The 27,487-nt window shown below is 36.1% G+C and overlaps 1 protein-coding gene and 2 pseudogenes across 4 annotated transcripts in view; 1 reads left to right on the forward strand and 2 right to left on the reverse strand.

Annotated features, from left to right (window-relative positions):
- The window catches only part of LOC149743912 (uncharacterized), a 77,017-nt gene that overhangs the window by 29,125 nt on the left and 20,405 nt on the right, over window positions 1-27,487 (forward strand). For 2 of the 4 annotated variants that reach the window (XM_089906039.1, XM_089906042.1), the window contains one exon: window positions 12,379-15,706. The exons of 1 other annotated variant lie outside the window; for it this stretch is intronic. Coding sequence is in view for 2 of the 3 variants with exons in the window: in XM_089906042.1 (XP_089762168.1) it covers window positions 12,379-12,398 (20 nt within the window). In the remaining variant the exon portion in view is untranslated. One more of the 4 variants, XM_089906040.1, reaches the window with a different exon arrangement.
- Window positions 11,412-22,524, reverse strand: LOC149743913 (casein kinase II subunit beta-like; annotated as a pseudogene).
- Window positions 14,604-27,487, reverse strand: part of LOC149743914 (T-box transcription factor T pseudogene) — a 22,991-nt pseudogene continuing 10,107 nt past the window's right edge.

A 27,487-nucleotide genomic window follows, 5' to 3' on the forward strand; every position in this document is an offset into this window, starting at 1 on the left:
CTTGCAGGATCTTGGTTCCCCAGCTGGATGTCAGGCCCAAGCTCCAGCGATGGGAGCTCTGAGTCAAAACCGCTGGACTAACAGAGAACCTCAGAGCCCAGGGAATATCAATCAGAGTGAGGCCTCCCGGAAGTCCTCATCTCAGCACCAAGACCCAGCTCTATCCAAGTGCCTACAAACTCCAGTGCTGGGCGACTCATGACAAACAACCTGTAAGACAGGAATACAAAAGCACACCCCCCCCCCAAAAAAAAGAAACAACAAAAAAATATGTTGTTGAAGGAGCAAGGTAAAAACCTACAAGACCAAATAAATGAAGATGAAATAGGCAACCTACCTGAAAAGAATTCAGAGTAATGATAGTAAAGGTGATCCAAAATCCAGGAAACAGAAGGGAGAAAATACAAGAAACATAAGGAGGACCTAGAAGAACTACAGAGCAAACAAACACTGATGATCAACACAGTTACTGAAATTACAAATACTCTAGAAGGAATCAATAACAGAATAACTGAGGCAGAAGATGGAAAAGTGAGCTGGAAGATAAAATGGTGGAAATAACTGCCACAGAGCAGAATAAAGAAAAAAGAATGAAAAGAATTGAGGACAGTCTCAGAGACCTCTGGGACAACATTAAACAGACCGAATTATATGGGTCCCAGAAGAAGAAGAGAGAAAAGGAAAGGGTCTGAGAAAAACTTTGAAGAGATTATAGTCGAAACTTCCCTAACATGGGAAAGGAAATAGTCAATTAAATCGAGGAAGCAGAGAGTACCATACAGGATAAACCCAAAGAGAAACACACCAAGACATATATTAATCAAACTATCAAAACTTAAATACAAAGAAAAAATTATTAAAAGCAGCAAGGGAAAAGCAACAAATTTTCAGCAGAAACAAATTTTTCAACAGAAACAACAAATTTTTCAGCAGAAACTCTGCAAACCAGAAGGAAGTGGCAGGACATATTTAAAGTGATGAAAGGGAAAAACCTACAACCAAGATTACTCTACGCAGCAAGGATCTCATTCAGATTCTATGGAGAAATAAAAATCTTTACAGATAAGCAAAAGTTAATAGAATTCAGCAACACCAAACCAGCTTTACAACAAATGCTAAAGGAACTTCTCTAGGCAGGAAACACTAGAAAAAGTAAAGACCCACAAAAACAAAAACAAAACAATTAAGAAAAGGGTAATAGGAACATACATATTGACAATTACCTTAAATAAATGGATTACATGCTCCAACCTAAAGACCTATACTGGCTGAAGGGATACAAAAACAAGGCCTGTACATATGCTATCTACAAGAGACCCACCTCAGACCTAGGGAAACATACAGACTGAAAGTGAGGGGATGGAAAAAGATATTCCATGCAAATGGAATTCAAAAGAAAGCTGGAGTAGCAATTCTCATATCACACAAAATAGACTTTAAAATAAAGACTATTACAAGAGACAAAGAAGGACACTGCATAGTGATCAAGGGATCAATCCAATACATAAAGCACATGCTAACAGCCATAAAACGGGAAACTGACAGTAACACAAAAATAGTTGGGGACTTTAACACCCCACTTTCACCAATGAACAGGTCATCCAGAATGAAAATAAATAAGGAAACACAAGCTTTAAAGGACACATTAGACAAGATAGACTTAGTTGATATTTATAGGACATTCCATCCCAAAACAACAGAACACACTTTCTTCTCAAGTGCTCATGGAACATTCTCCAGAATAGACCATATCATGAGTGACAACTCAAGTGTTGCTAAATTTAAGAGAATTGAAATCATATCAAGTATTTTTTCCTACCACAACCCTGTAAGACAATATATCAATTACAGTAGAAAAACTGTAAAAAATACAAGCACATGGAGGCTAAACAATACGCTACTAAATAACCAAGGGATCACTGAAGATATCAAAGAGGAAATCAAAAACTACCTAAAAACAAATGACAATGAAAACACAATGACCCAAAACGTATGGGATGCAGCAAGAGCAGTTCTAAGAGGAAAGTTTATAGCAATAGAGTCCTACCTCAGGAAACAAGAAAAATCTCAAACAACCTAACCTTACACGTAAAGCAATTAGAGAAAGAAGAACACACACACACAAAGTCCCAAAGTTAGCAGAAAGAAAGAAATCATACAGATCAGATCAGAAATAAATGAAAAAGAAATGAAGGAAACAATAGCAAAGATCAATAAAAGTAAAAGCTTGTTGTTTGAGAAGATAAACAAATTGATAAACCATTAGCCAGACTCATCAAGAAAAAAGGAAGAGGACCCAAATCAATAGAATTAGAAATGAAAAAGAAGTAGTAACAAATGACACTGCAGAAATACAAAGGATCATGAGAGATTACTACAAGCAACGATATACCGATAAAATGGACAACCTGGAAGAAGTGGACAAATGCTTAAAAAAAGCACAACCTTCTGAGACTGAACCAGGAATAGAAAATATAAACAGACAAATCACAAGCACTGAAATTGAAACTGTGATTTAAAATCTTCCAACAAACAAAATCTCAGTACCAGATGGCTGCAGAGGTGAATTCTACCAAACAATTAGAGAAGAGTTAACACCTGTCCTTCTCAAACTCTTCCAAAATAAGCAGAGGGAATAACACTCCCAAACTGATTCTATGAGGCCACCATCACCCTGATACCAAAACCAGACAAAGATGTTACAAAAAAAGAAAACTACAGGCCAATATCACTGATGAACATAGATGCAAAAATCTTCAACAAAATACTAGCAAACAGAATCCAACAGCACATTAAAAGTATCATACACCATGATCACGTGGGATTTATCCCAGGAATTCAAGGATTCTTCAATATACGCAAATCAATCAATGTGATAGACCATGTTACCAAATTGAATAATAACCATATGATCATCTCAGTAGATGCAGACAAAGGTTTTGACAAAATTCAACACCTGTTTATGATAAAAACTCTCCATAAAGTGGGCATAGAGGGAACCTACCTCAAAATAATAAAGGCCAAATATGAAAAACCCACAGCCAACATCATTCTCAATGGTGAAAAACTGAAACCATTTCCACTAAGATCAGGAACAAGACAAGGTTGCCCACTCTCACCACTATTATTCAACATAGTTTTAGAAGTTTTAGCCACAGCAATCAGAGAAAAAAAAAGAAATAAAAGGAATCCAAATTGGAAAAGAAGAAGTAAAGCTGTCACTATTTGCAGATGACATGATACTATGCATAGAGAATCCTAAAGATGCTACCAGAATACTACTAGAGCTAATCAATGAATTTGGTAGAGTAGTAGGATACAAAATAAATGCACAGAAATCTCTTGCATTCCTATACACTAATGATGAAAAATCGAGAGATAAATTAAGGAAACACTCTCATTTACCACTGCAACAAAAAGAATAAAATACCTAGGAATAAAGCTACCTAAGGAGACAAAGGACCTGTATGCAGAAAACTATAAGACACTGATGAAAGAAAGATGATACAAACAGATGGAGAGATATACCATGTTCTTGGATTGGAAGAATCAACATTGTGAAAATGACTATACTATCCAAAGCAATCTACAGATTCAATGCAATCCCTATGAAACTACCAATGGCATTCTTCACAGAACTAGAACAAAAAATTCACAATTTGTATGGAAACACAAAAGACCCCGAATAGCAAAAGCAATCTTGAGAAAGATAAATGGAGCTGGAGGAATCAGGCTTCCTGACTTCAGACTATACTACAAAGCTGCAGTAATCAAGACAGTATGGTACTGGCACAAAAACAGAAATATAGATCAATGGAACAAGATAGAAAGCCCTGAGACAAACCCACGCACCTATGGTCACCTTATCTTTGATAAAGGAGGCAAGAATATGCAATGGAGAAAAGAGAGCCTCTTCAATAAGTGGTGCTGGGAAAACTGGACAGCTACATGTAAAAGAATGAAATTAGAACACTCCCAAACACCATACACAAAAATAAACTCTAAATGGATCAAAGACATAAATGTAAGGCCAGGCACTATAAAACTCTTAAAGGAAAACAGGAAGAACACTCTATGACATAAATCACAGCAAGATCCTTTTTGACCCACCTCCTAGAGAAATGGAAATAAAAACTAAACAAATGGGACCTAATGAAACTTCAAAGCTTTTGAACAGCAAAGGAAACCATAAACAAGATGAAAAGACAACCCTCAGAATGGGAGAAAATATATGCCAATGAAGCAACTGACAAAGGAGTAATCTCCAAAATTTACAAGCAGCTCATGCAGCTCAATACCAATTAAAAAAACAACCCAACCCCAAAATGGGCAGAAGACCTAAAGAGACATTTCTCCAAAGAAGTTATACAGGTTGCCAACAAACACATGAAAGGATGCTCAACATCACTAATCATCAGAGAAATGCAAGTCAAAACTGCAGTGAGGTATCACCCCACCCTGGTCAGAATGGCCATTGTCAAAATATCTACAAACAAATAAATGCTGGAGAGGGTGTGGAGAAAAGGGAACCCTCTTGCACTGTTGGTGGGAATGTGAATTGATATAGCCACTATGGAGAACACTGTGGAGGTTCCTTAAAAAGCTAAAAATAGAACTATCATATGACCCAGCAATCCCACTACTGGGCATATACCCTGAGAAAACCATAATTCAAAAAGAGTCATGTACCACAATGTTCATTGCAGCACTATTTACAATAGCCAGGACATGGAAGCAACCTAAGTGTCCATAGACAGATGAATGGATAAAAAAGATGTGGCACATATTTACAATGGAATATTACTCAGCCATAAAAAGAAACAAAATTGAGTTATTTGTAGTGAGGTGGATGGACCTAGAGTCTGTCATACAGAGCGAAGTAAGTCAGAAAGAGAAAAGCAAGGACCATATGCTAACACATATATATGGAATCTAAAAAAAAAAAAAGCTGATGAACCTAGGGGCAGGCCAGGAATCAAGACACAGATGTAGAGTATGGTCTTGAGGACATGGTGTGGGGGAAGGGTAAACTGGGACGGAGTGAGAGAGTAGCACTGACATATATACACTACCAAATGTAAAATAGATAGCTAGTGTGAAGCAGCTGAATGGCACAGGCAGATCAGCTCGGTGCTTTGCGACCACCTAGAGAAGTGGAATAAGGAGGTTGGGAGGGAGACGCAAGAGGGGATATATGTATGTATATAGCTGATTCACTTTGTTATACAGCAGAAACTAACACAACACTGTAAACAATTATACTCTAGTAAAGATGTTAAAAAAGACAAACATTAAAAAAAAGTAGATTCAAAAACTGCCTTTAAGGTAGGGATTAACATATACAAACTACTAGATATAAAATGGATAATCAACAAGGACTTACTGTATTGCACAGGGAACTCAATATTCTCTAATAAGCTATATGGGAAAAGAATATGAAAAATAGTAGATATGTGTATATGTATAACTGAATCACTTTGCTGTATACCTGAAACTAAACTGACACAATATTGTAAATCAACTATACTCCAAAAAAAAAAAGAAAAAACTACCTTTATGCCTAACTGTTGCAATGATTTGTATAATTAGTTCAGTAAGATAATTTTTTTTCTTCCTCTTTAGAAGCTTAGTCATTAGATCCAAAGTCACATTTTTTTCACTCTCTTCTTCTCAAATGAGGAAGGTTTCATTTACAGTTTTTTCATGTTACCCTGTGTCTCACATTTGACCTAAATATTACCCTTACATTTTACCAGTTGGATTCTTTCAATCTGTCTTCTTCTGTAAATAATGCTGATTTTTCAGTCATGGTTCAGTCAGGAGATAAACCATGCGGTACGTGGAATGGGTGCAGTTTATCAAAAGAATTCATACCTAGTAACAGGTGAATGGAGTAAAGAATGCAGTAATACCTAATAGAGAAAGCAGCCACTCTTAGGGGTGATATCAGTGCAAAAGTTCCTCCCTCACTCCCACCCCAAAAACACCACCCCCCACCCCAAACTGAGGCTCAGAACCCCCTGGTGGCGCATGGCTGTAGCCCAGCAGATAGTGGAGAAGTTCACTGAAGTTCCACAGGAGGATGCCAGCAAGCAGAGAACTGCCTCCTATATGTAGAGGAAACTCATGGGGAGCTACATTTGGGGTAGGTGGAGTGGGCCCTGAACTCGCAGGGAAGTGGCTGGAACACCTATTGGGATGTTGCTTAACTGAGGTCCACGGTACTTGCTGGGAAACTGCCTGCAGGATGCACTAAGGCTCACTCCAACTTTATTATTTAAAATTTTATTTCTGATTACAAATGCAATATGAGGTCAATATTGGAAAAATGTGGAATCAGAATAGGATAAAATAGGGAAAACCACAGCTCTCAAAAGCATTTAAAAGTAACTTTTACAGAGTATATATATCCTACACGTAGATTGTATAGATTGTACAAAAATTGTGTTTTAGAGGATGGTAACACGATATGTGTTTATATTCAATAATGTAAGTCATTCCATTTTTTTCTATTTAATAAGGTAGTCTTGGCTATGTTCACCTACTTGATTTTTAATATAAATATTATATTCTACTTGTCAGTTTTCACACATACCAACACAAACACAACTGGATTTTGAAATGTCTGGCACTTTTTGGTCATTTAACATTAAAGGAAATACTTTTGATGGACTTTGTTTTTTTACACACTCCTTATATATTACTTTAGTAGCATTAGAATAATATACTTTGTGAAATAAAAAATTACTAATTCCTAGTTTTGAAATTCTGTTTCCAGGTTTTCATTTTGTAGAACTATGATGAACAGTTCTATGCATAAAGGTGATCTGAACTGTTTTTAAGATTCTTCAATATAGTGTCTATAAAGTTGAACTGAGAGGCAAAAGTCATGCATTATCAAAGCTCATAGAAAATTGCTGTCTTGTGTATCATTTAAAAATATTTTCCATTTTAACCATCAGTATGTGTGAGTATACCACAGACTATCTCTAAGAGAGTATGCCTTAGCATTAAGTTTTCTTTTTTGTTGTTTCAAAACACCATGTAAGTATAATCTTTCAGACTTTGAGTAGAAAAGATATTGCAGGTGTGTGTGTGTGTGTGTGTGTGTGTGTGTGTGTTTTCTGTGCTTGTGAGAGCAAGAGAGACAGACGGAGACAAAGACAGAGATACTAAGGATTGTAAAGGCGGCACAACTCTATCTCATTTTCAGATTTTAGCTATATAAAGAATCAAAGTACTAATTACATTCTGAAAAATCAAAATTATGCCCTAAATGATACAAATTATAATTCATAAACTTAATATAATTCATTATTTTTATTGTTCTCAATTCACTCAGATAATGCACATATAATTATAGGGCTACTATGCAAGGTTCTTTTCAGAACAGCAAGGGCTAGATGATTTCATAGCAACTAATTGTAATGCAATAATTCGGGAAGTTTTCTGAAAGCACAAATTTGAGTATGTTAAAATAGTTTCAAATTTTATTTTCCTTGGACGAAAGCTTCTTTTACAGTGTGAATGTATTTTAATTATAAATCTACACTTAAAAATCATATTAAAGGGAAACTATTTTTACTGATACATGCCAGGGGGTAAATAATGCTAAATGCATACCTTTTAAGAAAAGAATAAAATGGACTATGATATGTCTTTGTTTAAGCACAAAGTTCTCCAATTGTCCTTTGGATGAAAGTTGAATCACATTTTCTTTACTATAGAATCAAATCTGAGCATTTCAAGAGGTAAACAGTGATTCTTTGATGCCTTACTTCAAGGCATTCAGAGGAAATTAGTCAAATTAATCCATCCTTCTTTCCACTGGTAACAAAAATTATTCACTGCTTTGGACTCAGGGCATTTCACAAGACCCTAATGAGTATTGGGAAGGAAAAAAAAAAGTATTAAATGGTGGCATTAAGGAGGAGACTGTAAAGCACTGAATATTCTTTTTTTTAATGCCAGATTGGAAATGTAATTGAGTGAAGCAGGCCCCGGGTGGTTGGAAGCATTGCAAAGTGCGTGGTCCACCTAAAGGTGGCAGCTGCTATCCAGCAACCATGGATCATTGCCACATTGGAATTCAGAACCAGGTTTGGCAGATATTCCAGTTTTTGTGGAAAAGAAAGAAATTCATATTTTAATGTGAGCTCTCTAAATTTTTGAGTGTTGATGTTAACAAAAAAAAGTCCTTGTGAGCTGAATCAAATAAGTCAGGAAGTTCCTCCTTGTTAAATGAAAAAGCATTATGTACTTGACCTTGGTCTTGCCCCTCCCCAATTTTAATCAAAGTCCTTAAAAGCATTTAGAAAATATTTAAGTGACAATTATTTCTTATGTCAATTTTTCCTTGAGGAGCATCAAGAGAAAAATGTATTTCCTTCCAAAAGCCATTGGTTGAAGACCAAGCAACTCTAATCGTTTGGCTAATATGATTGTTTATATATTTCCCAATAATCAAATAATTGTTCTCAGTTGATAAAGGGGAAGAGTATTTAAAAGATTATTTTTAAATTACAGCAATACAGGTATTTTTTGAAACAAAGGGATATTGCTTTCAATACATTTTTTGCCTAAAATGGATGGTCTCTTTCCATATCTCTTCCAAATCTCTGAACGAATTCTCACATTTTTTCAAAATTGTTGCTGTAAGCATGGTTAAGTTATATCACCTCTATAGCCAGACTCTCATATTCTGAATCCAGTTCTGATGTTGCTAGCTACTTCACCTTGTGTGTCTTACCCAAATTTCTTGAGTCCCAGGTTCCTCATCTAGAAAATAATGGTCATTTTGGGATCAACTTCAGAGGCTTACTATGAGGATTTTGTAAGGAAATCTTTAAAGCTATCAGTGATAGAAAGTGTTCCATACATCTTAGTTATCATTATGTCCTTTGAAGTCATTCTTTTTTCCTGGTTTACATGGAAATACTGCTGCAGATGTCAGAAGACACATTTTTCTCCCCCCTGAAACATTGCACATTTGTAGCAACCATCTTCATAGAGGAAAACAGAATTCTTATTCACTGCTGCACATATTTAATGTATTTTTGAGATCACTCTACCCCGTTTCTGGTCTTTATAAAGTTATCATAAAATTATAAGTGTCTTTGACATAATTATCTAGTTACTAGACACAAAAGTATCAATACAGGGGAACTCAGAGAGACTGAGTGATTTGCCTGGGATAAATAAATAAATAAAGTGGCAGAACTGGGACTAAAATTGTGTTTCTTTGTTTTGCTTTCATTATATATTTCTATCTAAATATATTTAAGTTGAAATTATAAATATTAAAAAAATTTGAATGCCTTAATTCATAGACTTTCTCCATTAAATTGGAAAGAGAAAACCATTATTTTTATAGGGAAATTTTGTCAATTAAGCTGCAGTATGCCAAACATCTGTGTACCTGTCAACCAATTCTACATGATTGACATAGTTTGCATTCATATACAGATATTCCTGCTTTTTGAGATCTAGTTTTACACATTGACATTTTAATATAAATGATCAATAGAAAATCATATTCCATGGGCATCATGAATGAGTCAACAAATTTATTTGGCTTACTCTAAATAAATATTTCTTAAATGTCACATTTGCACAGCATTAAAAGTTTTAAGCAAATACTCGTGAAGCATGCCCCTGTGACGCTGATGATTGAATATATTATCTTGTCTCTTTCTAATGAAGAAAACAGTGTAGTTGCCAACTTTATATGAACTAAGGGAAGTTCTCTGACCACATGAGATGTCATTTCAAAATAGATTTCCTTTGGAAGGATGATATTATGCTAAAATAATATGAGATTTATTTTTATTGCCCACTAAAGAACTAAGGAAAATACAGTGCCATGGAAATTGTTATTTTAATGCTGTATTCAAAAGAATAAAAGTTAAATATAGAACTTTGAATTGCTTTTCTTCTCTCCTCACTGGTACTATATGTTCGTATTCTGGAGATTGGGAAATTCAACTTCACACAACACATCCAGCTAATGAGATTGCAGAAACATTGTGCTCTCCATCATTTCCTTATCAGTGACAGTCCATTAAAAGCTGTAACCCAATGAAGTGAATTTCAGTTTTAAAGTTTTGCATTCTGAAAACGGTCTTCCCAAGACCATTAATAGATAAGATGGATGCCACATTTGTTGACAGTTCAAGATACTTTTACCCTACTAGAACTGTTTTGAAACCAACAGACCTATTATCTTCTTTTACAAAGAAATTTTATAGTGCTATTTTAGTGAATTGCAAAACTCTGAAGGAAATTTTACTTTTATTTACCTGTGTTTTTGTTTCCTTACACAATGCAGTAAAATATGTACAATGTGTGTTTGTAGTCTACAGTTGAATTGCATCCTTTCAGAAAAATTGAATAGGTCTACTAAAAACAATTTTCCTTTCGAGTGTGGCATGCTTTGTCCTTCTGAGAACAGAAAGATGATGATTTATTCCTGGATTCTTAATAGTTTTAGTTGCAATAAGTTAGTCATGATCACAATTGAATGTCAGGATTGTAAAATAATCAAAACAGCCTTTCCAAACTTAGTGTGGAGAAACTGAACAAATGCAAGCACAAAGATATGACTTCACCTCCTGACAAAGGAGGAGGAGGAGATTCCTGCCCAGACTGATGTCCCAAAGAAACAACCATGATTGTGAGGCATGGCATCCAGGGGGAGTTAAAGTCTTACTATTTTAGGTAATTTTTAAAATTGAAAATGTGTACAAGTTTCCTTCCATGAATGTAGTTAGAACATGTCAAAAAAGAACGGAATTCAACTCTCTGAATTCAGCCTCAGACGTTTCAGAAAATAGTAGGGATAGTCACCTGAAGCAATTAGGCTTTTGAGAAGAATGGCATATGGGCCACTGCTCTAGCTGTCCCTGAATGGGGACTGGAGACAAGGGCACAAATCTAGGTTTCTGGAGCTGCCCAATCAATAACTAGTGCCTTTGAAATATAAAATTCAGGAAACAATCAATGCATACTTAGGATTATTTGGTGATACAAAAAGTGCAGAAATAAATATGCCTGGAGATGGAGATACAGCTACTGATCTACAGTGCACAGAAAACTGGATACACTGAGTAGAGTGACAAATACATGGTGTGCTGAAGAGAAGAGCTGTGTTGTCCTGTCAGGTACTGAGATTAAAATCTGTTTACAAAAAATAAATAAATAAGAAAAAAAATCTGTTTACAACATTCAGCAAAAGAGGGTTGGCTCCCTTTGGAAATTTATTTGTACTTCAAAGGATGCTAAATAGAAACAGGATCGAAGATATGTTTGAAAGAAATATGCTGTATTTGAAGTGGAATCATCTCCCATCTTTAGTGAAAATAGCTCCATAATATCCCAGAAGCCAGGAGCACTATAGAGAGATTGTTTGGGTGGAATTACCAAATACACTTACTTACATTAAATTAATATCAATAGTAGTCAATACACTTTGATCATTTTCTATATATAGTAGTATACTTTATGTGGCTTATGTTATTAATCTATGAGGAGTCACTCAATGTTTGTCAACGTCACAAATTAATAAATTGAGTTTAATACAGATTAGGTATCTTTTCTCAAGATTATGAAACTAGAAAGCATCAGAATAAGAGTTTTCAAACCCTTATTTAGCAAGGCAGTATATACTTCCGAATGCATATGATTAAGAAACAAGTTATCTCATACTTTATGTATATGTTATTTGATACTAAGAGACTCAGTCCTTCTGAGGGTACAGGTAACGGTAAACGCTTTTTCTTTCCATCCAAAAGCTTCAGATAAAATGTTTTTCAGTGAATTGACTGTAAATAAAATTTTAATTTTATCTTAACAATATGCTAGAAAGATAGTTTTAAAAGCTTTTCATAATTCAAGATGATTTATATAATTTATATAATGTTCACATTAATTAAAACATGGTAACTGGGGTATACGTATGGATAATTAGATTAAGTTGGTAAACTAAATATTCTGTCTAACATAGATTATAAATTTGAGTGGACAAGAAAAATATGTTGCAATATCCATTTGAGCAACAGCAGCTTCTTAGTACAAACACCATGCTTAATATAACTATCCCTAGATATAAGTGAAAAATATCAATTATCACAGTTTTGCTTTTTGCTTTTTTTAGTAAACAAAAGAGATATTAAGTTTCAGAATGATGAGCTCAACTTTCTTATTCCATGTGTCATTAGGATGTGGTATATAAATATTCTCCAACTTTGCTCTATATCTTCACAACAAAGTGCAATGATAAACTAATGCTTTGCAATCTGAAAATTCCATTTGTCACTTTTTTCCTCTAAGGGTGTCAGATTGAAAAACCTTTCTGATTTATGATCTGTGCTTCAATTACAGTTGAATTCAAGACTACATGAAAGAACTTGGTGCTGACAGTATTCAGTTTTCACATGGATATGGTTTTCCAAGACACCATAGTTTTCTGCTCCTTGTCCTTACTCATCTGTCTACTTGCCTCTTAGATTAAATATTTTCAACAAATATGCTTATTTGAAAGGGTCTTGTTTGAATTTTAATGTTATTATTTTGCTGCCCCATTTATACCTTATACTTAAATAAATTGCTACTCCCCACTGCTGTAGCTTGTTACAAAGTCTCCATTGTGGATTACAAAAATGTTTCATAATATCTGACCCTGAGGTGGCTAACATGATTCCAACACAGTATCTACAGGATAAATCCAAGCACCTCAAGGATAGATAGGTGTAGAAAGATCAAGTTAACAAAAACTAACACTTATAATATGAAAAAAAAAACTAGAACAACATGCAGTGCTTAACAAATAATATACTGAGAAGAATATGAATATTACAATGTCTATATTTGTTGTCACTCACATAGAAGTATGGTGTTATCATTAGTCATTGAATTAGCCTAGCTAGATTTTGATGGCTAAGAACACTCTCCAAATAGGCATCTTGATTTTTTCCACTGAGATGGGATTGGAATTTCAGTTCTCCAACTAAGAGATGTTTTATATCAACCCAACTTGACATAATTAGCCAATTCTCAATTTAATGTGTCATCCAATCTCTCCCCACTGATGTTCATAAATTTTGTATACACTCTGATTTCATTGGATTATTCATTATTTTTGACTTGACTCTCTATTCCAAGGGGAAAATAAAAGGTTTTGTAGTACATTATAGTAGTTGCTAGATCATATACCTAAATTTTAGCTTCTTTTCACATTTATAATCATAAATCTATTAAATTAATTTCCAGAACATTTTGAAATATAGCTGGATTGAGATACACATTCTTGTCATGTTTAGATACGTCTGTTGGTACTTATGCTTTCTTTGAATTTTATTAAACATTGAATTGATTTTATCAAGTATAAAAATATATTCTCTCTTAAGATTTAATTGCTATTTACTAGTGATATTTGAGATTTGCTTTTTTTAAAATAATGCAAGTCAGTCTGTGGTTTGACACAGTAAAGTCCATTTCAACTTATAGCCCAGAACTATTTAAATAATATGAGAATTCGTTGATTTTAGGTATATGAAAATTTCCTTTCTAAAGACCTGTGATTCTTGTACCTTTCAACATGGTAGTTTTTGTAGATCTTTTAAAAAATTTCTTCATTATTATGGTACTATTCAGTATTCTTCTCATATATTCATCAATGATGCTAATGTATCTTAATATAAATAATCAATTTTATTTAGTAATTAAATAAATTACCATAGAATTATTTTTAAAATACCTTATGATTTTACAACATTTATATTAGGAGTCATCAAGCTCTAAGATATTTTTCCTGAAGAGATCTGGCAAGATTTTATATAAATTTTGAGTAAATGCTTATTTTTGCCTTTTTTCTACTTTATTTCATATTCACACCACAATAATGACTCTTCTAATTTAAAATATAAACCATAGAGATTTCCTTAAAGGTGGCAGGGGAGGACTGGAACTGTCAAAGACAGAGTGACAGGTGGGGTTGGGAATAAGTGAACGGTCTTGACAGACTCAAAGTTGCTGGCAGCTTGGAACTGCACCTGGTAGGACAGTGGATGGATCTTGCAACTGTACACTTTGGACATAAACTGGTTAGTGGGCTGCTTGGGCCGGCATTCAGCATGCACCATGAAGAGCAATGTGAGGGAAACTGGTACCCAAGTAGGGGCCTTCTGTGTGGTGCTGTCTCGATGGTGTCTTAGGTGTGGAATTGTCCATGCACTTGGGGCAGTAGAGCTTCACCAGGGCCTCACCTGGGGTGTCAGAAAGGCTATTGGAAAGCATTGGCTTGTTCTCACAGTGCACATGGGGCAGTAGCCGAACTCTCCCTGCTGGTACTTTTCCAACATCTGGGTGGTGCCATGGTTTGTGAGGATATAGGTGGTCTGGGTGAACCCATACAGCATCTTGGCTGACTGCTTAATCAGGGTTCTCTGGTTGGGGTTGTCTTCGAGCTCTTCATCAGGCTCCAGGTCCAAGATCATGTCTAGAGCTTGTCTACAGTGAGGCACCTGCTCATTGAGTTGACTGAGATTAAATTTGTCCTGGATGGAGTCTTCATCCACTTCACAGAAGAATTCATAGTCATGGAGCCCACAGAACCAGTATAAATAACACTTCCTGATGTTTAAATCATTTTTTTTAAATTTGTCATTTATTTTTCCTTACTGATTTCCTGATGCTTCTTTGTCTCTGTAATTTTGCTTTCTTGAGTGATCATAAAAGTCTTTGAAAGTTAGGGGTCTTTTTTTTCTTTTGTTTTGCAAAGCATGCCATGATTAAAATGTGTTTCTACTTATTTTAATGAATTAATAAAAATATGGGAATGATATTTTTCATTTCTATGTACTTTTAAGTGTTTATTGAACATAGTATCGGTAAAGACTAGTAACCACATCAAAAGAGTTCAGCTCAATGGATTGATTTCACATGTCAGAAGATACCTGCTTAGTCAGACTCAGATCAAAAACAGAATACCAATAACCTAGCACATTCTCATCTCAGTAAAAACTGTTCCAGTTAACTGCTCTCATGACTTCTAAAACCAGAGATTCGTCCTGTCTTTTTTTGTACTTAGTATTGATAAATTATGCATTATGCACATTATAGACGATCAATTCCCATTGTGTGAGTATTCCACAATTTTCACGGCTTCTCCTATGAGTGGATATTTATGTGGGTAGCACCCAGTTTGGGCTTACAAATAATGCTATAATGAATATTCTAGTGCATGCCTTTCAGTGAACTTATGAATGCATTCCTGTTGGGTTTAGGTATATATATAGGAGTGGAGCTGATTATCTTTGGAACTGTGTATCTTCAGCTTTTGTAAATACTGCAGTTTTTCGAACTGTCCTTATGCTTGAGGTTTTTTTTTTTCTATTGATACCAATTTTTTTTAGTACATCTTTATTGGAGTATAATTGCTTCACAATACCATGTTTCTGTTGCACAACAAAGCAAATCAGCCGTATGCATACACATGTCCCCATGTCCCCTCCCTCTTAAGCCTCCCTCCCATCCTCCCTATCCCACCCTTCTAGGTCACCTCAAAGCACCGAGCTGATCTCCCTGTGCTATGCTGCTTCTTCCCACCAGCCAACTGTTTTACATTCGGGAGTGTATATACATCAATGCTACTCTCACTTTGCCCCAGCTTCCCCCTCCCACCCCACGTCATCAAGTCCATTTTCTATGTCTACCTCTTTATTCCTGCCCTGCAACTAGGTTCATCAGTACTATTTTTTTTTAGATTCCATATATATGCATTAACATATGGTGACATACTTCACTCTGTATGACAGACTCTAGGTCCACCCACCTCACTACAAATAACTCAATTTAGTTCCTTTTTATGGCTGAGTAATATTCCATTGTATATATGTGCCACATCTTCTTTATCCATTCCTCTGTTGATGGACACTTAGGTTGGTTCCATGTCCTGGCTATTGTAAATAGTGCTGCAATGAACATTGGGGTGCATGTCTCTTTTTGAATTATGGTTCTCTCAGAGTATATGCCCAATAGTGGGATTGCTAGGTCATATGGTAGTTTTTTTTTTAGTTCTTTAAGGACTCTCCATACTGTTTTCCATAGTTTTGGATCAATTTACATTCCCACCAACAGTGCAGGAGGGCTCCCTTTTCACCACACCCTTTCCAGCATTCATTGTTTCTAGACTTTTTGATAATGGCCATTCTGACTGGCGTGAGGTGATACCTCACTGTAGTTTTGATTTGCATTTCTCTAATAATTAGTGATGTTGAGCATCTTTTCATGTGCCTTTTGGCCAACTGTATGTCTTCCTTGGTGAAATGTCTATTTAGGTCTTCTGCCCACTTTTTAACTGGATTGCTTGCTTGTTTGATATTGAGCTGCATGAGCTATTTGTATATTTTGGAGATTAATCCTTTGTCTGTTGTTTTATTTGCAAATATTTTCTCCCATTCGGAGGGTTGTCTTTTTGTCTTGTTTATGGTTTCCTTTGCTGTGCAAAAGCTTTTAAGTTTAATTAAGTCCCATTTGTTTATTTTTGGTTTTATTTCTGTTACTCTAGGAGGTGGGTCAAAAAAGTTCTTCCTGTGGTTTATGTCAGAGTGTTTTTCCTATGTTTTCCTCCAAAAGTTTTATAGTGTCTGGTCTTACATTTAAGTCATTAATCCATTTGGAGTTTATTTTTGTGTATGGTGTTAGGTAGTGTTCTAATTTCATTCTTTTACATGTAGTTCTCCAGTTTTCCCAGCACCACTTATTGAAGAGGCTGTCTTTTCTCCATTGTATGTTCTTGCCTCCTTTGTCATAAAACAGGTGTCCATATGTGCATGGATTTATCTCTGGTCATTCTGTCCTGTACCATTGATCTATATTTGTTTTTGTGCCAGTACCTTACTGTCTTGATTACTGTAGCTTTGTGGTATAGTTTGAAGTCAGGGAGCCTAATTCCTCCAACTCCATTTTTTTTTTTCTCAAGCTTGCTTTGGCTATTTGGGGTCTTTTGTGTTTCCATATGAATTGTAAGATTTTTTGTTCCAATTCTGTGAAGAATGCCATTGGTAGTTTGATAGGGATTACACTGAATCTGTAGATGGTTTAGGCTATATCGTCATTTTCACAATATTGATTCTTCCAATCCAAGAACATGGTATATTTCTCCAACTGTTTTTTGTCATCTTTGGTTTCTTTCATCAGTGTTTTACAGTTTTCTGAGTACAAGTCTTTTGCCTCCTTAGGCAGGTTTATTCCTAGGTATTTTATTCTTTTTGCTGCAGTGGTAAATGGGAGTGTTTCCTTAATTTCTCTTTCTGATTTTTTGTTGGTGGTGTGTAGGAATGCCAGAGATTTCTGTGCATTAATTTTGTATCCTGCAACTTTATCAAACTCATTGATTAGTTCTAGTAGTTTTCTGGTGGTATCTTTAGGATTTTCTATGTATAGCATCATGTTATCAGCAAAGAGTGACGGTTTTAATCCTTATTTTTCCAGTTTGTATTTCTTTTTTTTCTCTGATTGCCATGGCTAGGACTTCCAAAACTATGATGAATAAGAGTGGCAAGAGTGGACATCCTTCTCTTGTTCATGATCCTAGTGGAAATGCTTTCAGCTTTTCACCATTGAGTATGATGCTTGCTGTGGGTTTGTCATATATGGACTTTATTATGTTGAGGTAGGTTCCCTCTATGCCCACTTTCTGGAGGGTTTTTATAATAAATTGGTGTTGAATTTTGTCAGAAGCTTTTTCTGCATCTACTGAGATGATCATATTGTTTTTATTCCTTAAATTGTTAATGTGGTGTATCACATTGATTGATCTGCATATATTGAAGAATCCTTGCATCCCTGGGATAAATCCCACTTGATCATGGTGTGTGATCCTTTTAATGTGCTGTTGGATTCTGTTTGCTAGTGTTTTGTTCAGGATTTTTACATCTCTGCTCATCAGTGATATTGGCCTGTAGTTTTCATTTTTTGTGATACCTTTTTCTGGTTTTGGTATCAGGGTGCTGGTGGCTTCGTATAATGAATTTGGGAGTGTTTCTCCCTCAGCAATTTTTTGGAAGAGTTTGAGAAGGATTGGTGTTTGCTCTTCTCTAAATGTGCTCTTCTCTAAATGTTTGATAGAATTCACCTGAGAAGCCCTCTTGTCCTGGACATTTTTTTGTTGGAAGATTTTTAATTATGGTTTCAATTTCATTACTTGTCATAGGTCTATTCATATTTTCTAATTCTTCCTGGTTCAGTCTTGGAAAATTGTACCTTTCAAAGAATTTGTCCATTTCTTCATGGTTGTCCATTTTATTGGCATATGGTTGTTTATAGTAGTCTCTTATAATCCTTTGTATTTCTGCAGTGTCAGTTGTGATTTCTCCTTTTTCATTTCTAATTTTATTGATTTGTGTCCCCTCCCTCTTTTTCTTGATGATTCTGTCTAAGGGTTTATCAATTTTGTTTATCTTCTCAAAGAACCAGCTTTTAGTTTTATTGATCTTTGCTATTGTTTTCTTCATTTCTATTTCATTTATTTCTGCTCTGATCTTTATGATTTCTTTCCTTCCTCTGACTTTGGGTTTTCTTTGCTCTTCTTTCTTTAGTTGTCTTAAAAGTAACATTAGATTGTTTATGTGAGATTTTTCTTGTTTCTTGAGGTGAGATTGAATTGCTGTAAACTTCCCTCTTAGAACTGCTTTTGCTGTGATGCATAGGTTTTGGGTCATTGTGTTTTCATTGTCATTTGTTTCTATGTATTTTTTTATTTCTTCTTTGATTTCTTCAGTGATCTCTTGGTTATTTAGGAGCGCAGTGTTTAACTTCCATGTTTTTTTGTGTTTTTTACAGGTTTTTTCCTGTAATTGATTTCCAATCTCATAGTGTTGTGGTCAGAAAAAATGCTTAATAGGTTTCAATTTTCTTAAATTTACCGAGGCTTGATTTGTGACCCAAGATGTGATCTATCCTGGAGAATGTTCCATGAGCACTTGAGAATAAAGTGTATTCCATCACTTTTGGGTGGAATGTTCTATAAATATCAATTAGATCTATGTGGTCTATTATGTCATTTAAAGTTTGTGTTTCCTTATTAATTTTCTGTCTGGATAATCTGTCCATTGGTGTAAGTGAGGTGTTAAAGTCCCCTACTATTATTTTGTTACTGTTGATTTTTCCTTTCATGGTTGATAGCATTTGCCTTATGTATTGAAGTGCTCCTATGTTGGGTGCATAAACGTTTATAATTGTTATATCTTCTCTTTGGACTGATCCTTTGATTATTATGGAATGTCCCTCCTTATCTCTTGGAACAGTCTTTATTTTAAAGTCTATTTTATCTGATAGAAGTATTGCTACTCCAGCTTTCTTTTGATTTCCATTTGCATGGAATATCTATTTCCATCCCTTCACTTTCAGTCTGTATGTGTCCCTAGGACTGAATTGGGTCTCTTGTAGGCAGCAAATATATGGGTCTTTTTTTGTATCCATTCAGCCAGTCCGTGTCCTTTGGTTGCAGCATTTAGTTTATTTACTTTCAAGGTTATTATTGATATGTATGTTCCTATTACCATTTTCTTAATTGTTTTCGGTTTGTTTTTGTGGGTCTTTTTCTTCTCTTTGTGTTTCCTGCTTAGGGAAGTTTCTTTAGCATTTGTTGTAAACTGTTTTCATGGTGCTGAATTCCCTTAGCTTTGGTTTGTCTGAAAAGCTTTTGACTTCTCCATCAAACCTGAATTAAATCCTTGCTGGGTACAGTAATCTTGGTTGTAGGTTTTTTTCTTTCATCACTTTAAGTATATCCTGCCACTCCCTTCTGGCTTGCAGGGTTTCCACTGAAAAATCAGCTGATAACCTTACGGGGATTCCTTTGTATATTATTTTTTTGTTTTTCTCTTGCTGTTTTAATATTTTTCTTTGCATTTAATTTTTGTTAATTTGATGAATATGTGTACTGGTGTATTTTTCCTAGGTTTTATCCTGTATTGGGACTCTCTGTGCTTCCTGGATTTGGGTGACTCTTTCCTTTCCCATGTTAAGGAAGTTTTCCACTATAATCTCTTCAAATATTTTCTCAGACCATTTGTTTTTCTCTTCTTCTTCTGGGACACCTATAATTTGAATGTTGGTGCATTTAGTATTGTCCCAGTGGTCTCTGAGATTGTCTTCAATTCTTTTCATTCTTTTTTTCTTTATTTTTCTCCTCAGCAGTTATTTCCACCATTTTGCCTTCCAGCTCACTTATTCATTCTTCTGCTTCCGCTATTCTTTTACTGATTCCTTCTAGTGTGTTTTTCATTTCAGTTATTGTGTTGTTCATCTCTGTTTGTTTGTTCTTTAGTTCTTCTAGGTCTTTGTTAAACACTTCTTGTATTTTCTCAATCCGTGCTTCCATTCTATTTCTGAGATTCTGAATCATCTTTGCTATCATTACTCTGAATTCTTTTTCAGGTAGATTGCCTATTTCCTTTTCATTTACTTGGTCTTGTAGGTTTTTACCTTGCTCCTTCAACTGTGACATATTTTTTTGCCATCTCATTTTTTTTTTTTAATGAGTAGGTTGTGTTCCTGTTTTACTGGTTGTTTGGCCTGAGGCTTCCAACACTAGAGTTTGTAGGCTATTGAGTAGAGATGGTCTTTGTGCTGAGATGAGGACCTCTGGGAGACCTCACTCTGAAGAATATTCCCTGGAGTCTGAGGTTCTCTGTTAGTCCAGTGGTTCAGACTCAGAGCTCCCATTGCAAGAGCTTCCGCCCGACCCTGAGGTCACGAATCAAGATCCCACAAGCCATGTTGGGCAGCAAAAAAAAGAAAAAAACAAAGAACAGTAACAAAGTAAAAATAAAATTAGACTAGGAAACTAACAGATTTATTAGAAAAAATGTAAAAATAAAAATATATATGAATCAACAACTGGAATGTACATCAGTACCCTGTAGCAAAAAAGAGGAGGAGGGAAAAGGAAAAAAAAAAAAGGTGGGGGAGGGAAGGCCTTGGCTGTGGAGAGCAGTGCCTAAGTAAGGGTGAGGTTTGGGTGGTGTATGGGGCCAATGCTCAGGACCCACAAGGCTGGAAAACGTCCTGAGGGCTGTGGGGGGTGGGGCTTATACTCAAGGAACAGTAGGAACCCAGGCGTGCCACCCGCCCCTGGTCTCAGAGGGTAGGGGACCTCACCTGGGAGCCCAGCAGGGGCAGAGCAAATGCCCTCCTCTCCTCTCCTGCTCCTCTGGTCTGGGGTCTGGGAGGGTCCCTCCTGCCTGCCTCTCTGATCTCCCAGGCCTCTCTCCTATGTCCCCAGGACCAATACGGTAGGGGGAAAAGGGGGCCTTGGAGGTCAGGGGACCAGCCTGTGGTCTCAGCAGGCTCCCTGTGCCCAAGTGAGTAGGGTAATCACCCTCTGCTCCTCTCCTGATCCTCCTGGATGGCCCCTCCTATCTGCCACTCCTGATCTCCCCAGCCTCCCTCCTATGTCCTCAGGACCCATGTGGCCTGGATGGGGCTTTGAGGGGAGGGGGAATTGGCTTGGGAACTCAGCAGGCTCCCCGGCCCGAGGGACGCCAATCCTGTCTGGGCTCCACTTCTCCCCCATCGGTCTGCCTACATCCTACTCGTTCACTCTGAGGTTCCTCCTGTCTCCTTGGGGGTCAGAGTCCCCTACCAGTGGCTGGCAGACACCCTAGTTGTGGGGAGAAGCTAACTCTGCGTGTTCCCACACCGCCATCTTGACTCCTCCCCTGTGCTTGAGTTTTGAGGTACATAATTTACTTTGATATTTATAAGAAATCTAAAAACTCAGCTTTTATTTTCCTATTTACACAAACTTTCAGAAATGTGTGTTTTAACTTCAAAATATTTTATCACATTTTGTTATAATTACTAGTTTTATAACATTGTGGCAAGAAAATGTGATGTAAACCCTTATAATTTATCTGTTTTCAAGTGTGTTGCAATTTATTTTAAAATGTCCAAAGTATGTTGGAAAAATAGGAGGCAGAAAGTGGATAGAGTGAGAACATAGTTACATAGAAAGAACAGTCTACAGTTTAGTAGTTAAATGACCTCAATTTCCTTTTTCTATTATCTTCTTGTTATGTTGAAATTTTTTCCTTTTTCATACTATCATTGATTTCTTATTAACTTCTTTTTTACCTTCTTATCATTTTTTTCTAACACTCAATGGTTTCAGACTAATCATATCCCTAATTTAGACTGGTATATTTGTAAATATCAATTGACATTTCTCTCATTCTTCATCACTTTTTAAATAGTTTTTGTGTATAATTATTTTTTTTAACATTTTTATCAAACATTTGGGTAATTTGTTTCTCTCTGAATACATGTAGTTATCGCATCTTTAAAACTCAGACTTTATACTTTGCTTTTGATTCAGGAATTTAACCAAAAAAAGAATTATTGCTGTGACATTTATAATCATATCAATGTTTCTTGTTGTCTTAGGGCCTCTAGTGTGGCTGTAATTTTTAGATTTTGTTTTTTACTTTCTTAGCAGTATTTTTTAATCTCACCTAAACCCATTTTTGCCTCATTATTCCTTTTTCATTCCAGCCTGTTCTTCCCATCTAATTAGTTATTGCTGTTTTATAGACATTATGTATTTTTATGTGATTATGACAACAAAAGTTTTCCTGAAATTCCTCCTAGGTCATTGAGTGTTTTTTTGACACATATGTACTGGGCTCCTATTTTCCAAAAATGATTCTAGGTCTTGGGGACTGATCAACTAGCAAGGAAAACTTGAGTTCTTGCACTTGAGGAACTTGAATTCTGGCAGGGGCAAGGGAGGCAATCAATAAAATATTTGGAAAATAAAAGAATAAACATAGTAGATAAAAATTCATGTTATGAAAAAAATCTAACAGGCCAAGAGTTTTCATAGTACATTGGGGCAGTTGATGTGGAGTGGTCAGGCGTGGCCTCTGTGAGGAATGAAATTGAAGGAGTAAGCCAGGCGATTATGTGGGGAAAGCCATTTCCAGACAAAGAAATATCCTGTGCAAAAGACTTAAGTCAGGTCTAGTACAAAATACATCTTCTCACCATTGGAAAAATATTACTTTCATGTACATTTGCATCTTTACACTGTCAAAGTATCATTATTTAGTTTAATACAGTCTTTGCTCCAATTATCACAAACAAATGTAGAAATGCATTATCTCTTCTTTGGATGAACTTAATCTGGATACTTTATCAGAATATTTTAAGGTATATCATGAGCTACAATTTGTTAATATAAAACTTAAAGAGCCAGTTAAAAAATATGAAGTTGATTTTTTTATCATTAATTTAGAACAATTTTACATGCTTCCAATTAATTTAGAGATTACCAAAAAAAGGGCATTTAAAAAGCATTTGATCTTCAGAAAACCTTTACTAAGTAATTATAAGCTCTTAAGATCACTTTCCTTTAGGGCTTCCCTGGTGGCACAGTGGTTGAGAGTCCGCCTGCCGATGCAGGGGACACAGGTTCGTGCCACGGTCCGGGAAGATCCCACATGCCGCGGAGTGGCTAGGCCCGTAAGCCATGGCCGATGAACCTGCGTGTCCAGAGCCTGTGCTCCACAACGGGAGAAGCTGCAACAGTGAGAGGCCTGCGTACTGCCAAAAAAAAAAAAATCACTCTCCTTTGAAAAGGAAAGCATGTGTTCTTTTGTTTTTCATTCTGGGCAAAAGAAGTTTGCTCAATATTTTCCAAAATAAATATTTCTAGATGCACAGTAAGTTAGCAAAAGACGAGAATTTGAGCTATGTAAATTTTGAAAATTTTAGTGGATTATGTTTGTCACTAATTTCTAGTACTGACTCCTCTCACTAGATCTTTTTAGAACTGTATTTAGTTTTTTGCTGTTGTTGTTTCTTTTTTTTTTTTTTTTTTGCATATTGCCTTTATTTTGCAGAAAATGTTTTGCTCATTGTCTTTGGCTATTTTTTTCAGAAGAAAAATATTGCCATTGTATGTTTAACAATACAAGAGGCAATTACATATGCTCAAAATAAACGCATTCTATTGGGCAGAACAGTGAAATTTCCATTTCAGTTAAAGTCTGTTGTCCTCAACTATGAATTTATTATTTTGTCCCTAACAGCTTAACTATAAGTATGATAGCTGTCACAAAAGGGACCTGAAAACTACTCTGAAGAAACAAGAAATGCAATTGAAAGTATGCTTTTTATTTCACTAAATAAGACGAGTTGAGTTTATTAATTCTAGTGTGTCAAATCTTCTATATTCTGTAAGAGACACAAACAAATAAGTTTCTGGATCTTAGCAAACAAAATTTTATTATGATCAAGTAATGGTGATTTAATAGTCCAACTGAGTTTTGTTTCCATACTTAAATTCATCTGTAGCATACAAACACAACATAGGACTACACTTGTGTTGCAGATGATGGGTGGGGTTATTTTTTTGATGAACAACAGAACATATATTGCTTTTCATATTTTAAAGTGAAGTTAATAAGATTTTTTTTTCTTTCTTGACCTATGAGACTGTCATTTTGTACCTAGATCAAATCCTGAGTAAAAGTGGTAGACATAAAAAAAAAAATAGTGTATATTTTAAGGAAAGGCTTTGGTTTACATGGAAGGTGGTGACAGGGATATCCATGAGGTTATGAGGCCAAGGTGTGATATTGGCTGTCAGGAATATCTGTGGCCAGGACATGGTTCTTATAGAGTGAGAATCCTGAGGAGAAGGGACCTGAGATTATTTGGGTAAGATAGTGTTCACTGGGAAGGACTGGACTCCCAGCCCATTAGGTAGCTATGCTGTCTGAGACCCTGGTGTGAAGGTGCTCTGCTAGCTGACCACAGGTTGGGGTACTGATGCAGTCCTGTTGTGCTCAGGAGTAACATGATAGTATGTACACACATGCTGAGGCTGGGCTAAGTTCATGGGATCAGATCATGGACAACTTGCAAATGAATTGTCAGAATAGGTTGGAGAATTTTTCCAATGAGTGTATGGGCTAAGTATGAGCTTGTCCAAGTGGGGAGGAGTCCTAGGCACAGCTTTGAGGACAGGGACAGGGATGTGTGAACTGTGGTTCCTCAGCATAGAGCATTTTTCACAGCCATGGGTGGAGAAAAGTGAGACAGGACCTCCAAACTGAGGATGGGGGTTGACAGCAGATAGGAGGAACTGAGTCCGGGGATAAGCTACTTCCATTAGTAATACCCAGGTTGCTGTTTGTCTCTGGGTTCTTCCATCTTATCTTTGTGATCCCTGCTTCTTTTTGCATCACAGCAAGCCCTTGCAAATGAGTTGTATTTAGTTTTAAGAGCTGTAATCTCTTTCTGGTAAGCCTTGACAGATATGCATTGAGTCTTGAGAATGCCGTGGCTGGTAGTCATCCCCTGTAGACCCTCAACTCATACTATATGAATTTAGAGCTTTTATTTATGTAAGAAGTTTCATATGCACATATGAATTGGACTGACCCCCCAGGCACCCACTCTCTGTTCACACACTTCCAGAAGTGGTTGCTCTCCATCACAAAATCCAAGATAAAACAACACATGGTGTTCGGGTCCAGGCCAGCCATACTCAATTTCAGCACTGGGAGCATCCTCCTGCTGTTATTGGTGACCATCACCTGGTTGGTGAGCTCTCTGAAGTGCAGCCATATCTAACTTTTCTTCGTTGACACTGGGGTCACCCTTCTCCCTGCCAGCCTGTAGCTCTCACTTCAAGGAGCTCAGCTGGTGGTCCACTCTATTGCAGGCTATTCTACAAGTTCCGGACTCCGAGGGAGATTGTCCTCTTGCTGACCCTTCCTCATGGCCCTCCAACCCAGACTTACTTACCCAAGAGCCATATTTAACTCCTTTCAACAGCCACTCTTCCAAGAAAAGGAGCAGCAAAGGTCCACAGTTCCCAGGCAGAGACCTGTGAGGAGAAGACTTGAAGGTAGGGGAGGGGCAGAGGGGTGAAGAAAGAGGATATTCCCCTTGAACTCCTGCAAGTCATGACTAAAGTAGCTCTTTGTGGCATTGGATTTGCTTTAAACAATTAAAAATCAGACTATTGACTAGCACACAAAGATTTAGAAAATATACAAATAAAACTATTGATATCTTTGAAGCCCATTTTTAAACAAAAGGAACATTTTTAAATGTGCCAGGATATAAATTATGGGTACCTCAGGATTATTATAACTTTTCTATAACATTTTATTAGATCTTTATGGTATTTTTAAAAATGTTGGCCACTGATATTTGATATTTGATAGGTATTTATAAAGTTTCCTCAAAGGATTCTTATGACAGCTAAATTTTTTGACTATTTAGACAGACACTTTTGGCTGGCTACTCGGTAAAGTACCACGTGCTGTGATTATTACTTTTTGTGCTTTCCAAGTCAACACCCAGATGCCTGTGAACCTGACCTGCACAGAGTAGTTATTTTGGTTCTTTAAACTGCCTGCCAGACGGTTGCAGTTGCTTTTTCATATGGGCAGATGGCCACTCCAGAACAAATCAAAATATAATATTTGGTCTCTGAACTTACTTTTGAATTCAAATCTTTGAATATGAATGCTAACTCAGATTGAATTTTGGGTTTGACTAATTGTTTTGATGTTCTTAGGCAGTTTTCATGAAACATATTTGATCAAATAACTTAATATGGACTTCACTTCTTATTAGTTGTATAATGTCCCTTCTGGTGTGTTAAATGCAATAAAAATTTGAGCATATATACTAATATGTAGCTCCTACCCAGCATATGATGAACAAAATATGTATTAACAAGAGACATCAATCCATTTCTGAGGTTATGCACGTAGTTTACTGCTGAAATGCGGTAAAACTTTAAAATTTGTAATTTCTGGTCAGAGTTTATGAGAAACATGAATATGAGCAAAATAGGTAAATTTAGTGTTTTTTTAACAAGGTAGGTATGGCACAGACTTCAAACTATAACACAGATTTCAAGCAAACAAGGGTAATTACATTGATTTAAGCAGTTCTTTCCCATTTATTCATATATTTTTTGTCTTAATTCAGACCTAGCTTAATTCACCCCTCCCTCCCTCCCTCCCTCCCTCCTTTCCTCCCTCTCTCCCTTCCTTCCTTCCTTCCTTCCTTCCTTCCTTCCTTCCATCTTTCCTTCCCTTTCTTCTGTTCTGCCTTTCTTTCTCCTATCTCTTTAAACTGCAGTCCTGAGTAAAATGGATGGTTTCAGATTAACCTAATTAATTACAACTAAATAGCCACTTATGTCATTAACCCAGGATACTTCCCTGGGCTACTCAGATCGAAATGTAGGTTTCATATTTTCAATGGAACAATGTTTGTTAGAAAATATATTTCATATTATAATCTTTATAATGAGAAAAATGCTAATTAAAACCAAAACCATTAGTCACCTGTAAGATTTGAAATATATGAAAAGTTTGATAACACTCTGTTGGTGAGGCTAAGGAGGAAAAAGCAGTCTAATATTTTGTTTTTCAAAATGTAAAATGGGACAACATCC

Source organism: Delphinapterus leucas, unplaced genomic scaffold, assembly GCF_059928025.1.
Source record: "Delphinapterus leucas isolate spDelLeu-1000000601 "Yukka" unplaced genomic scaffold, BTC_Dleu_Yukka2 spDelLeu_asBTCV2_sq53, whole genome shotgun sequence".
Lineage (NCBI taxonomy): Eukaryota > Metazoa > Chordata > Mammalia > Artiodactyla > Monodontidae > Delphinapterus > Delphinapterus leucas.